This window comes from Protobothrops mucrosquamatus, unplaced genomic scaffold (assembly GCF_001527695.2).
Source record: "Protobothrops mucrosquamatus isolate PMUCROS unplaced genomic scaffold, P.Mucros_1.0 scaffold880, whole genome shotgun sequence".
In the NCBI taxonomy this organism is placed as follows: domain Eukaryota; kingdom Metazoa; phylum Chordata; class Lepidosauria; order Squamata; family Viperidae; genus Protobothrops; species Protobothrops mucrosquamatus.
In genome coordinates, this window is record NW_015387134.1 from 156,601 (window position 1) to 170,128 (window position 13,528).

Genomic DNA, 13,528 nt, shown 5'->3' on the forward strand with positions numbered 1-13,528 from the left:
CCCACTCCTTCCTTCCTTCCTTCCCTCCTTTCCTTCTTCTTTCCTTCTGTCTCTCCCTCCCTCCTTCCTTCCCTCCCTCTCCCTTTCTTCCTTCCTTTCCTCCCTCCTTCCTTCCCTCCCTCCTCTCCTTCCTTCCTTCCCTTCTCTCCTTCCTTCCTTCCCTTCTCTCCTTCCTTCCTTCCTTCCTTCCTTCTTTCCTGTAATCCTTGAATTACAAGTATAGTCTACAAATTACAATGGCACTGAAAAAAGTGCCATGGCATTTATGACCATCATGGCATTTATGACCATCACAGCCTAAAGTCATGGCATTTATGACCATCACAGCCTAAAAGTTGGGCCCTTGGCAACCAGCATGCGGTTGATCACCAGCATGCGGTTGACCATCTCAGGGATCTTCCAACAAGAGAAGTCAGTGAGGGAAACCAAATTCACTTAATGGAACTGGTGATTCGCTTAAGAACCATGACCAAAAAAAAAGGATTTCAAATCAAAGACTAAAAGACCACATATACATATATATATATATATAGTTCTCCTCTTGGTGATTTTATGAGTCCATCTGTTTGGTTTTCTTAGCAGAAATATAAAAGCGATTTGAGGATGGTTTTAGTCCGACTAATCTCTAGTCTCCCCTTCAAATATTCCCCAAGCCTAACTCTGCTGGAAACCAGCAAAAACCATCTTTATGCAGATCAGACTATCTTGCAGAGCAAGAAAAAAAATATCAGCTGTTCGCAAGCTCTGTTTCAAAGTCATCTTTGAGGGGGGGAAAATTGCAATTTGATCAATTAGCTTAAGGGTTGTTGTTTTTTGCTTTTTTTTAAGAAAAATGATTTTACAGCATGGAAACGTACTTGGAATATGAATCCAAGTAAAATGGGAAATGCTAAAAACTGTACGATGTCTTCCTTGTGCTGGCTGCACTCGTTGACAAAACAACATTAAAAACGAACTTCTGACTGAAAAGGAGAGCACGGCTCGTTCCTTTAAACTCAGAAACACAAGGAAGCTGATCGTTGAACCCTCTCCCAAACCTTCACAGGAAACCCAACAAAAGGATTGTTGGCTTGAGGTAGGGATTCTCAACTTTCTCGGCTAAGATTGGAGTACGATTATCACTGTTCCCACTGACCAAGCAGGTCGATGGGATTGTACTCTATGGATATAGAACACAGAACCATAGGGCTGGAAGAGACCTTGGAGGTCCTCTAGTCCAACCCCCTGTTCAAGGCAGGGGACCTTGTCCCACCCTTGCCAAATGGTTGTCCAGTCTACGTTTGGAAACCTTCAGCGATGGAGCACCCACAACTCCAGGAGGCAAGCAAGCATCAGAAGAACAGTATAACAGAGTTGGATCCTGGAGGTCTTCTAGTCCAACTCAAAGAAGAAGCCCTATACCAGTGGTGGCAAACCTATGGCACGGGTGCCAGAGGTGGCACTTGGAGCCCTCTCTGTGGGCACACGTGCCGTTGCCCCAGCCTTGCCTCCCCCTGCGACCCCCTCCTCACCAGCAGCCCCCCTGGAGGAAAGTCGCCCCCGAGCGTGGCCCATGCGGAGCAGCACAGCCAAAGACATGGCAGCCAGGCAGCGTAGACAAGACTCTGCCCTCATGGCCCATCGCACACATTTGATGCTGTGGGGCATGAGCAGAGGGCGTGGCCGCCATGGCGCTGCTGGGCTGCCTGGGCGATCTGCGGCGGGCCCTGGAGGCAATGAGTGGCCCTGCGGGCAAGCGGGGCAGGGGGTGGAGCGGTGGCGGGGCCAGTTTTCGGGCACTTGGTCTCTAAAAGGTTCGCCATCACTGCCCTATAATATTTCAGACGAATGGCTGCCAGTCTATTTGATGGATCGACTGATGGTTCTCACTGTCAGAAAATTCCTCCTTGGTTGGATGTCTCCTTAACAAGCTTCCGCCTGTTATTTCTTGTATTTTGGAGAATAAGTCGATCCCCTCTTCTCTGCAACTGCCCCTCAAGTACTGGAAGACAGTTAGCGTGTTCCTCCTCATCCTTCTCTTTGTTAAAGTACACATACCCGGTTCCTGCAACCATTTATCATATGATTTAACCTCCAGACCCCTCCTCATCTTTGTTGCTCTTCTCTGCACTATTCTAGGGACAGGGGTAGGCAACCTTGGCTCTTTTATGACTCGTGGACTTCAACTCCCAGAATTCCTGAGCCAGCATGGCTCAGCTTGGAAACCTCTCCCTTTCCCGTCAGCATGGCTGGCTCAGGAATTCTGGGAGTTGAAGTCCACGAGTCATAAAAGAGCCAAGATTGCCTACCCCCCTGCCCTAGGGTCTCAACCTCTTTTCTGTATCATGGTGACCAGCACCAGATGCACTAGACTAGGCCAAGTACGGCTTCACTACTTCTCGCGATGTTGAAACGATTCCTCTGTCGATATCTGAGGAGTAGCCTTCATAGACCATTACCCTGACATGCCGCTTAGTTCTAACTGACTTTGTTTCTCACCTCTTTCGTGGTGGCTTCCATCTCTTCGATACACTGGACGTGGTCCCGCCAGAACTCCGTCCCATTCAGCAGCACCCAGTTCCCGTCAAGCCCACATTTGCGGCTCACGACGCCCTGTTTAACTGCAAGCACAAAGAGCCAGAATCAGCGAGGACTCTCCACCTGTCTGCTTTATTTTCACCCCTTGTCCTACGGGCAGAAAAGAAGGTGTCTGTAAAGACAGATGGAATTCCTAGGGAAGCCCTTTTGCACAGGGCCTCTCTAGGACCTCATCTATCACAAACCCATTCAGTGTTAATTACATGACATGGGTGACGAGGAGAGAGGGGTTGTCTGGATTGGATGACTGGCTTAGGGTGTCTGTGCAACCGATTAATCTGCAGCAATCCAATTAAATGGGCTCTGTAATAACTCTTTGGGATATTAAGAGGGAGTTTTGCATTAGTCACCATCTTCCCACTCTGAAGAAGCCAGAGTGGGAAGCAATACAGAGAGGGAGAGATTGCATGTGCGAACACACAACTCATGCGACCAGAAGCCTTAGCAATGCCCATGTTGGTTAGGAAATCTTGGGTCCCCAACTTTTTAGGGCACCTTAGGTTAGAGGAAGGCTGTTTTGAAGAGTCCCGCCAAGAGGTTCAAACATCTCAAGAGCTTTAAAACCTAGAGAGCTCAACCTGCTTCACACAACTGTTTTATTTATGAGGATCAATATGGGACCAAAAAAGGACACGGTTAGAATCTTTAAGAGCTCCAAACTGCTCTATTTTGTGCCTTGGTTGACAGATTACTGTACACAAGAAGGTTTTCACACAACAGCCTGGCATAGGCACCGTATTCTCTTATAGCCACCAGATGGAGCAGCTATCAAAGAACGCCTTACTGAGTAGCCCAGAAAGGATGGAGGAATATCTCTGTGATGTCTGGGGGGATTCTGGGACTTGATATCCAGAACATTTTTAAAACTATTATTTATTTAGTTCAATCTGAGTGCTGCCCAACTCCAATTTCAACTCTATCAAAAGATACCAGGTAATGATGTAAAGCAGAAATAGGCAGAAGATGGGTTGGGATGTTTTGGCAGACCGTTCCTTGCTGAAGTTTAGTATAATTTAAAAAAAACAAAACCCTCAAAAACAGCAACATACTTTTCTTAAATTACACTGTTGAAATTGGAAGTAACTACAAGCAGCTTTGTGAGTAGAGTAGAGCAGAGCAGAATAGAGTTGACTAGAATAGAAAGAATAGAGTAGAAAGAATAGAACAGAACAGAATAGAATAGAATAAAAAGAATAGAGTAGAGTAGAGTAGAAAGAATAGGATAGAATAGAATAAGAGTAGAATAGAATAGGAGTAGAATAGAATAGAATAGAATAGAGTAGAGTAGAGTAGAGTAGAGTAGAGTAGAGTAGAGTAGAGTAGAGTAGAGTAGAGTAGAGTAGAGTAGAGTAGAATAAAAAGAGTAGAGTAGAATAGAATAGAATAGAATAGAATAGAATAGAATAGAATAGAATAGAATAGAATAGAGTGAGTAGAGTAGAGTAGAGTAGAGTAGAGTAGAGTAGAGTAGAGTAGAGTGGAGTGGAGTGGAGTAGAGTAGAGTAGGATGGGACGGGATGGAATAAGGAATGGAATGGAATAGAAGACTAGGATAGGATAGGTGTTATCTGATTGGTCCTTAGGCAACATCCCTTTCCCTGATCCCTCAAAGCCACCACTGTTAACCATCTGATCAATTAGGGCAGGTCCTTCTTAAGTTTCTACCTCTGATCGTTAAGCCATTGGGGGGGGCTCCTGCCTCTTTTCTCTGATTGTGTCATGGCATCTCTTCCCCCTGTCCCCCAAGATCATCTGCACATTCCATTACAGATGAAAAAGAATCTCATATGGTCCTAAGGTGGTTCAAAACTGTAGCTTGGCAAAATCCCCACTCCTGATCATTTGGTTAGATTTTCATGGGAGCAAAACAACGCAGAGCAGTTATGCAAAAGTTAGATTGGATGGACATTTTATAATATGGATGTTTTGGATTGATGGAGCAGTTCTTCCACATTTTCACGTTCTTGTTTTTTCATTGAAAAAGGAGGAGATGAAACAAACTCAACTTCAGTGTATCTAGGAAGCAATCTACTTGGGATCTTTTGCTGATCCCTTTCCAAGCACCCCAAGATCCAACCTTACTTACCTTTCTCGTACCAGGGTAGATAGAAAGGACAAGATACGTTGACAATAGCTCCTGGATTCCCATCTGGCCAGCATGCATACATATCGAATGTTCGGTTGCAAAAGAGGCCTGCAAGGCACAGAAGCAAGACTGTTTGGGTAGGACGACCTTGATTTAACTGGGTTTAGGACTAGAATACCCACAAGCATCTAAATACTCACAGTCAACAGTATTGATACCCTGAAACTCTCTAGCTCTATTCATTCAACTATTCATTCTGGCGTACATTGTTGCGTATACCATGGACAGCCTGAACAACCAACAGGAGGTGCCGAATCATATAAAGCCAGACACATCACTGGAAGCCCAAATCACAAGACTGTGTCCAATTTACTTTAGCCATGCCATACATGCAAATTCATTGGAGAAGTCAATGATGCTAGGAATGGTTAGTGGAATAAGAAGAACATGTTGGCTTGATAACATCAAAACTGATACAAAGATGAACGTCCAACAACTGAAAGAAGCTCTGTTTGATAAGATAGCATGGAGAGCACTTGCCTATAAAGTCGCCAAGAGTCAGACATGACTGGATGGTTAAAATAACATTCATTCATTCATTCATTCATTCATTCATTCATTCATGTATGTCTAGTCTAATAAAAAGAAGGACTAGAGGTGATATGATAGCAATCTTCCAGTACTTGAGGGCCTATCACAGAGAAGGGGTCAATCTATTCTCCAAAGCACCTGAGGGCAGGACAAGAAGTAATGGGTGAAAGAGAGAAGCAACCTAGAACTAAGGGGAAATTTCCCTGACAGTGAGAACAATTAATCATTGGAATGCTTGCCTCCCAGAGTTATGGATGGTCCATCACTGGAGGTTTTCAAAAAGTGATTGGGCAGCCATTTGTCTAAAATGGTATAGGGTTTCCTGCTTGAGCAGTGGGTTGGACTAGAAGACCTCCAAGGTCCCTTCCAGCTCTGTCCTCCTGTAATTTTACTCTCAAAGACACCATTGTTTCTGTGACTGACAGTTCACCAAAGACACAGACTCTCACCTGAAGGATAAGGATCATTGGCCATCTTCTTCATACATTCATCTTTATATCTCAACCACTGGTCAAATGTCTTCTCTAGAATCTTTGCGCTGCAACTCTGCATAAAATTAGACCTTTATTAGTCTTGTCAGAAGCACAATATTCAGAGCATACTATCACTATCTAGATTTCATTCGCTCTGTTTCCCTGGTGCTAGGGCCATGTGGTTCTGGTGTTCTGGAACAACACTGCGAGGTCTCAAAACTGGCACCTTTGCTCTAAAGCAGGGGTGTCCAACCTTGGCAACATTAAGACCTGTGGACTTCAATTCCCAGAATTCCCCAGTCAATCAAAATCCATTCAACGACTGGCTTCCTCTGAGTGAGGAAAGATCATGCCAGATAATACACTGTGTTCATTTTATTCATGTACACCAGATATGTCAAACTCGCGACGTCACGTGACGTCGCGCGAACATATCGGAGCTTTTTCCCTATTGCCAGCAACGGGGTGGGTGCGGTTTCCTCATGACGCATCCAGCACGCGGGCCGGCAGTTTGACACCCCTGATTTACACTATGTGCCTCCAGCCTGATTTCTGTACTGATAGATAAGACATTCTTGGACAAGGGGAAAGTGATGCCCACTCAACACTCAGATTTGACCACGTGTGAATGGAGACCAACTCTTTTCTTCTTTTGGGAGAAGGACTAAAATCCTCAGCCAGGATTTCGAATGAAGGAGGAAGATCTCCACTTGCTTCTAGAATGGTTTCTATTAGCTGACTTATCTCCTCTTAGCCTCTTTTGTTTTAATCCATTGACTGAGATCCTAGCCCTGATGAAGTATAGACACTTGCTGTTTTTCATTAAAGATATACTACTGAGCATCTTATTTTTCTTCAATGAAAAACAGTTCAGTTGGAAAACTCATCCAAGAAACTCCTTCTGTTTTCTGCCCAATAAAATTTCACTTCTCCCCAGCTGAATTCTATCTCCTTTCACAACGTATTCCAGGAGGCTTAAGAGCTCGGCCAGTTGTGGGCAGGAAGCCCTGGTGCATCCGGGAGAATTCTATAGCAGGCAGAGCTGGAGGGCAGAGTTAAATGTGTCATCAGTTTGGAATCGTTGCGTCCGCATCCACGTCCAACCTCTCCTGAATTTTGTTGAGTCTTATCTGGTGCCAACTTAGTGTCAAACTTTAGTTGACCAGATTCTTATGTACAGGCTTGAATAAATTCTTCTATGTTGCAACCTGATTGGGTGGTCCTGATTCTTTGCGTCTGACACATTCCCCGGGAACAAGGCAAACTCTTGCTCTTTGCTGAGTGACCTTCTTACCTCCATAAAGACAGAGCTCATCAAGATGAAACCAATCTGTCTTCCTACATGATGGGAGAAAAGCACATCCTTCATCATGAGCCACAACCTCAGCGCATGAATCGCTAACTCAGCTATGCTCCTGAATTCTCTCTAAAATAAAATAACAAAATAGAAGAAAAACATTAACAAAAGGCTGTGTTGGCTTTAAAAAGTTTCAAAGCTGACCCACTAGACCAGGGGTAGGCAACCTTGGCTCTTTTATGACTCGTGGACTTCAACTCCCAGAATTCCTGAGCCAGCTATGCTGGCTCAGGAATTCTGGGAGTTGAAGTCCACAAGTCATAAAAGAGCCAAGGTTGCCTACCCCTGCACTAGACCTAGGACATCCAACCTTGGCAACTTTAAGACTGTGGACTTCGACAGAATTCTCCAGCCAGCTTAATTCCACCTAGAAGAAACTATGGCTTCCTCTAAAGATGCAGAATTTCAAGATGATGCGGTTGGACGAGACCCAAAGATTCTTGCTGTTGCTTTCCCATGCACAAAATACTGCCTGAGTGCAAGTCTCGGTATTCTGACTCCATAATTCCAACTCGGCTGGGATCCCCTGTGGAAATCCCTTCAAGCTATGGAACTGTTCATCCCAAAGAGATGCTTAACTGGAGAATATTACTGCAACGACATCTGTCAAACATCAGAATTCCACACACAAAGAAATGCTCAAGTGGACATTTCAGGTGCTTCGAGGACAGTTCCCGTGGGATTAGGAGTTACCCATCCATCTGAATAAAATTGAAATATTGTTACTTAGCTACTGAAGGAATAAAACAGATACCTGAACCAAGTTTGTCAGAATATCAGGGCTCCTAAACTCAAGTGGGTGTCCCAGATGCAGCTAATCCTTGACTTACTACCAATTGCTTATCAACTATTTCAGTTATGGTGGATCCCCAAAAGGTACTTACAACCCCTTCTGAGATCCTGACATTCAAGGCCACGCCACTCATAGTCACATAACCACATTTCTGCCACTGAGCAACTGGCTGGCATTTATGGCTGTTCGCAGCATCCCCTGGTCACGTGACCACAATATACGGCGTTTTTGCCCAAAAGTGGCATCTACTTCTGGCTTTTGGCAAAAACACCCCATAGTAAACAATGAGCTTACTTAATGACTGTGGATTCGCTTAAAAAAACCATGATGATTCAATAACTGCCACAAAAAAGATCATAAAATTGGGACATTTGTATCCATCATTATTTACGATCATAATGGGCTGGCTCCATTATGATCATAAATCAAGGAATAGCGATAGATAGAGATGGAGAGAGAGAGAGAGAGGACAGATTATAGATAAAAAAGAGAGAGAGCAGATAGGTGGATATAGATATAAGCAGTGCTTTTTTGAGAAAAAAAAAGTGCTGGAACTCACACATGTCATACAACCCGCCTTGCCTACCCTACAAGGTTCCATCCAAAAAAGGTGCTGGAACTCCGTTCTGGGCATTCTATGACAACAAAAGCCCTGGATATAAGATTAGATAGATAGATAGATAGAGAGAGAGGGGGGGGGGCAGGCAGGCAGGCAGACAGACAGACAGACAGACAGACATAGAGATGATAGATAGATAGACAGATAGATAGACAGACAGAGACAGACAGACAGACAGATAGACATAGAGATGATAGATAGATAGACAGATAGATAGATAGACAGACAGACAGACAGACAGATAGACATAGAGATGATAGATAGATAGATAGATAGATAGATAGATAGATAGATAGATAGATAGATAGATAGATAGATAGATAGATAGATAGATAGATGGATGGATGGACGGACGGACGGACGGACGGACGGACGGACGGACGGACGGACGGACGGACGGACGGACAGATGGTATAGATAGTAGTATAGTATAGATGGAGAGCAGATAGGTAGATGTAGATAGATATAGACAGTAGATCTATAGAGAATTAGAGATAGATAATAGAGTTGATGATGCATATAGATAGCAGAGAGAGAGGGACAAAGAGAAAGATCCTTTTAAAAATAACATCAACTTGCACCAGGAGCCTGGCACAACATCAAGGGAATTGCCAGTGTTGTTGTTCCTCATATCCCCAACTCAGCTTCCTTGTGCGTCAAAATCACCCCGACCTGCCAACAAACAGCAATCTGAGAACAAACCCAAAGTGACAGCCAAACAAAGTGACTCTGTTCCCGATTCCTGGAAACCTACAATGGCATTTTATGAAAAGGTTGCACAGCACTGATTTGCATGTTGGAAGCCGCCCATAAAGCTGCCAGCATAACAGAAAAGGGCTTTCTGTTGAAATAAAACAAATTATTTTTTCTTCTGCCTCCATGGAGTCAAGAGGATAGGAAACAGAAGAACTCTAATTGCTGGTAGATGCATAAATTACTTTTTCGAAGGAACGGGGGAGAGAGAGAGAGACAAGGGGCTCAGGTATCAGAGGGGTTTTTGAAGAAGGCGAGGCAGGAGAGCATCACATCCCGTGTCCCAGATTCAGACTGAAAGTGAGACATTTCCTCAAAAGCTTCCGTTCAAATAACAGTGGGGGGGGGAAATCTGTGGGTTTTAGGAGCAAATGCAGCCAGGCTAAACAGTGTATTAACTTTGATTTAATTATGGAATTCTTCAAATTTAAATAGCCACCCATCTCGCAAAACGAAACGGGGGAAAAAAAATCTTACACCTTTATTACACCAATAGCGAGTTTGTGTTTCAGATGCCCCAATAAAACCCTTGGGCTAGTTCACGCATTGCACCCAAGGAATGCATTGTCTTATTTACTGAATAAACTTCAATGCCAGTCTGCTAAACCAAAATAAACCAAGCTAGATCATGATTTTAGGTCATCGGTGGTGGTAGTGGCGATAGTGCAGGTTTAATTAATTACTTATGAATAAGCACGATTAATAGTTGCGGAATTGTCCTCCACAGCCATTCGGTGTCACAAGCCTAACATGGATTCTTTAAGTCTGATCTGACAAGTTATGGAACCCCACTTAGCTGAAAACCATAATGGTCTCTTCTGTTGAATGGATGCAGCCAGCCACAATTGTGTCATTAACCATGGCTAAACCAAAGGTGGTCTAGCCAATTGGGTAAAAACAGACATGGCCACGACCTTCCAAGCCAAGATATGGCTCTTAGTGGGGCTTGATTAATCATTCTCACTGTCAAAAAAAAGTTCTCCTTACTTCTTCTTCTACTCTTTTTTAACAAGCTTCCACCCATTGCTTCTTGTCCTATCCTCAGATGCTTTGGAGAATAAGTCAACAGCCCCTCAAGTACTAGAAGACAGCTACCATGTCACCCTCAACCTTCTCTGCCCTGGGACCTTCCTTTCACTGCTAGCTTGAACTTCTTCTCTTGATGTTTAGCCCACCTTTAGACTTGGTTGGGTCAGGCAATAAAACTCTGGTGCTCCCTTATGTCCTCAAAGCAGGACAGGTTACCGAAATCCAGTGACGACCTGGATCTAATTTCTGAAGTAGGTTGGATTCCCTCTTCCTGGTCAAACATGCTCCCATTTGCAGAGAACATTAAAACTCTTTGAGCATTGGTAGATGCCCTCTTTCCTTCCATTTCTTTAAGGCACTTTGACCCATAATGTTGTGTAGGAATTGTCCATCACCGATCCCTCAGGTGATAGCATACTGCACATCATCCTTTCCCGGTGCCTTCGGGTACTTTAGACCAAAACGTCCCACCTTGACAACCTAAAGACCTGTGGACTTCAGTTCCCAGAATGCCCCAGCCAGCATGGAGTGTTTACGTCCACTGGTCTTAAAGTTGCCAAGGTTGAACACCTCAGCTTTAAACTACGATTCCCATCACATCACAGCTAGCTCTGCGTATATTTTGTACTGAAAAAATGAAACACTCGTGGGATGAGTTACAACTGGTCTCTAACGAGTTCCTTTGAGGAAGAATGGAATTTTAAGAATAAATCCAGACAGACATTTAGACAGATATTCATCAAGTCCCTTGTTCAGGGATGCCAATGAAGGTATGTTTGAAATCCAGGCAGAAATTCCACCACCCTCATTTCATCTTCACCAAGACCCACGCATGAGTTCTACAGCCTCTTAAAGCAGGGCTTTTCAACCAGTGGCACGGGTACCACCTGTGGTACATTGGCACCTGGCAGGTGGTACGCGAGCATCCTAGAAAAGTGGTAGTGGGGGAGGGGAATGAACTGAACCGGTGGTAGCACCGCACAAGCCTGAGCGAGAGACGGCTGGAGCTGCAGGGCTGTCAGGGCTCAGTGGAAGCGCCAGGATCAGCGCCAGGCTCCAGCTGGAGCCTGGCGCTGATCCTGGTGCTTCTGCTGAGCCCAGAAGAAGCACCAATCAGCTGGAAAGCAGCACTGATCCTGGTGCTTCTGCTGAACCCAGAAGAAGCGCCGATCAGCTGGAATGTTGCAGCATCTCCAGGGTCTTGTGATTTACATTCAGATGCTTGGCAACTGATTCATATTTATGACGGTCACAGTGTCCCAGGGTCATGGGAAGTGACCAAACCTGCTGCAACCACCCAGCAGACAGGGGGAATAAAAACCAAACACCCCCCCACCCCACTCCCGCTGCCAATCCTCAACAGAAATACTCACAACAATGAAAACCTCGGACAGGAGGAAGAGCGCCGCCGGGCGGGCAGGCAGGTGTCTTGCTCGGCTGTGGCTTGGGGGGCACTTTTTTCAGTGCCACTGTAACTTCGAAGAGTCACTAAGCGAACTGTTGTAAATCAAAGACTACCTGTACTTTATCACTTTTTTCCTTTTTTGGGGGGGGGTCATCAAGTTTTTGACACCTTACTAGGTGACTGGTGGTACTCGGATATTGCCATAACCTAAAAGTGGTACAACGGGTGAAAAGGTTGAAAAGCCCTGTCTTAAAGGGCCGTAACAATCTCTTTCTGCTTCCTCTCTAGACACTTTTTGCACAAGGGTCCTTAGGCTTGTGAAAGGGCTGAGAATTCAAAAGGAGGCGTCCTTTCAGAGTGCCCTGTGTGCCTCAGCCAGTTTCGCTTTCAAATCCAGCCGTGCCCAAATCAACGCAAGACTCTACAAACTGGATGATATTTGGAGAAGCCCCCAGATACGGCCAAGAAAAAGCCTATTCTGTAACCCAGCTGGAGGGTCCAACTGCATTACGGGCTGCTGAGAAGGTTAAAACAAAAAAAAAGACCCTTTGCACGCCCTCAGATACACTCTTGCAGAGATACCCCATTTCCTAATCTCCCCTCTCCATGCAAAACCTTCCGGATTCAAATCCCCGCTTAGTCCAGACTTAAATGAAGCCTTAGCAACTCTACTCCTGGGGAAACGCGCGCGTATATTCCAAACGCGCGCGTTCGGGACAGATGCATACACACGACGCGTGTTGGCCTGTCCCCTGGGGCTCTATCTCACTCCTCCAAGCTTTCCCGGCCCCGGGAGGCGTCTCCCTGCCCCTTACCTCCTTGGTGTCTCCTTATACGAGCTTGTTTCCCACCCTGGACGGATGGAGAGGTCTCTCGCGCCCCACAGACCCGAGGCTGGGTGGGGAAAACGCCAGGCACGGCACACCACACCACACCACCACCAGTAGCTCAAGATCTCCCAGGCGCCGAGCAGTTGGAAGAAGCGAGAAAGCCTGCGCCTCCGCAGAAGACCCGGTCCTGGAGAGGTTTAGCGCGCCCTCGCCTGCCCAGCCACCGCCGCCGCCCCTCCCTCCCTGCTCCACGTGGCGTCCTACTCGGGGGCGGCATTTTAAAGAAATCTGACTTGGGGGGGGGCTGGCTAGGTGGAAAACGCCTCTCTCTCCCCAGCGTGACAAGTGTCTTCTTCTGCAAGCGCTGCGTCTGTTTCTCCTGCGTAAAATTGGGAAGCCCAGCCGGCCAGGCTTGGGGGTTGGCACAGATCGCCCTGGGCTCCGCTTTGGTGGGCTGGATAACTCGCCAGTGGGTCCGTTCACACGACGCGCAGAGCCTCCAGACGGGAGGTGGACTCCCCCCCGGGTTACAGAGGCCACAGGGCGGCTGAGGAGTGGGGTGCATGAATGCCAAGCAGCTTCTGACTCTCAGGCTTTGTTTCCGACGCGCTAAGTTCAGTTCACAAGCATCTGGGGGGGGGGGGGCGATGTGTGGTTCCCCTCAATAATTGTGGTTTAGTAGGTGGAAGCGCAACCATAAAATGGAGTTGGCTTGGTTCTGGCTTAGTATGTTTCTATACCCTTTGATGAATCCATACCCTCCCATTAAATAATTTAAAAAAATGCAACCGATTGCCATTTAATAGCAATCAACTATTTTATTCTTTGACTTCCAGCCAAACGAAGGGGGAGGCACAAGGGAGATTCTGGCTTGAGGTGCTGAACCCTCAGAACAGGTCTGAATTTGGAATTAGTGTGTAGTTTGGCAGGTCATAAGAATATAAACTCTGGCCGATGCAAACTCTGTAAACCACACATTTTAAACCGCTCTGCGTTTGTGTTGGTTTGGCCACAC

The 13,528-nt window shown here is 45.8% G+C and overlaps 1 protein-coding gene across 1 annotated transcript in view; it reads right to left on the minus strand.

The window, feature by feature from the left end:
- LOC107290379 (glucagon receptor-like) overlaps nucleotides 1-7,096 on the minus strand; it is an 18,674-nt gene extending 11,578 nt beyond the window's left edge. Inside the window, 5 exon segments of the mRNA XM_015819258.1 lie at nucleotides 6-19; nucleotides 2,479-2,600; nucleotides 4,664-4,771; nucleotides 5,704-5,800; nucleotides 7,022-7,096. Coding sequence (XP_015674744.1) covers nucleotides 6-19; nucleotides 2,479-2,600; nucleotides 4,664-4,771; nucleotides 5,704-5,800; nucleotides 7,022-7,096 — 416 coding nt within the window.
- Between the last annotated feature and the right edge of the window lie 6,432 nt (nucleotides 7,097-13,528).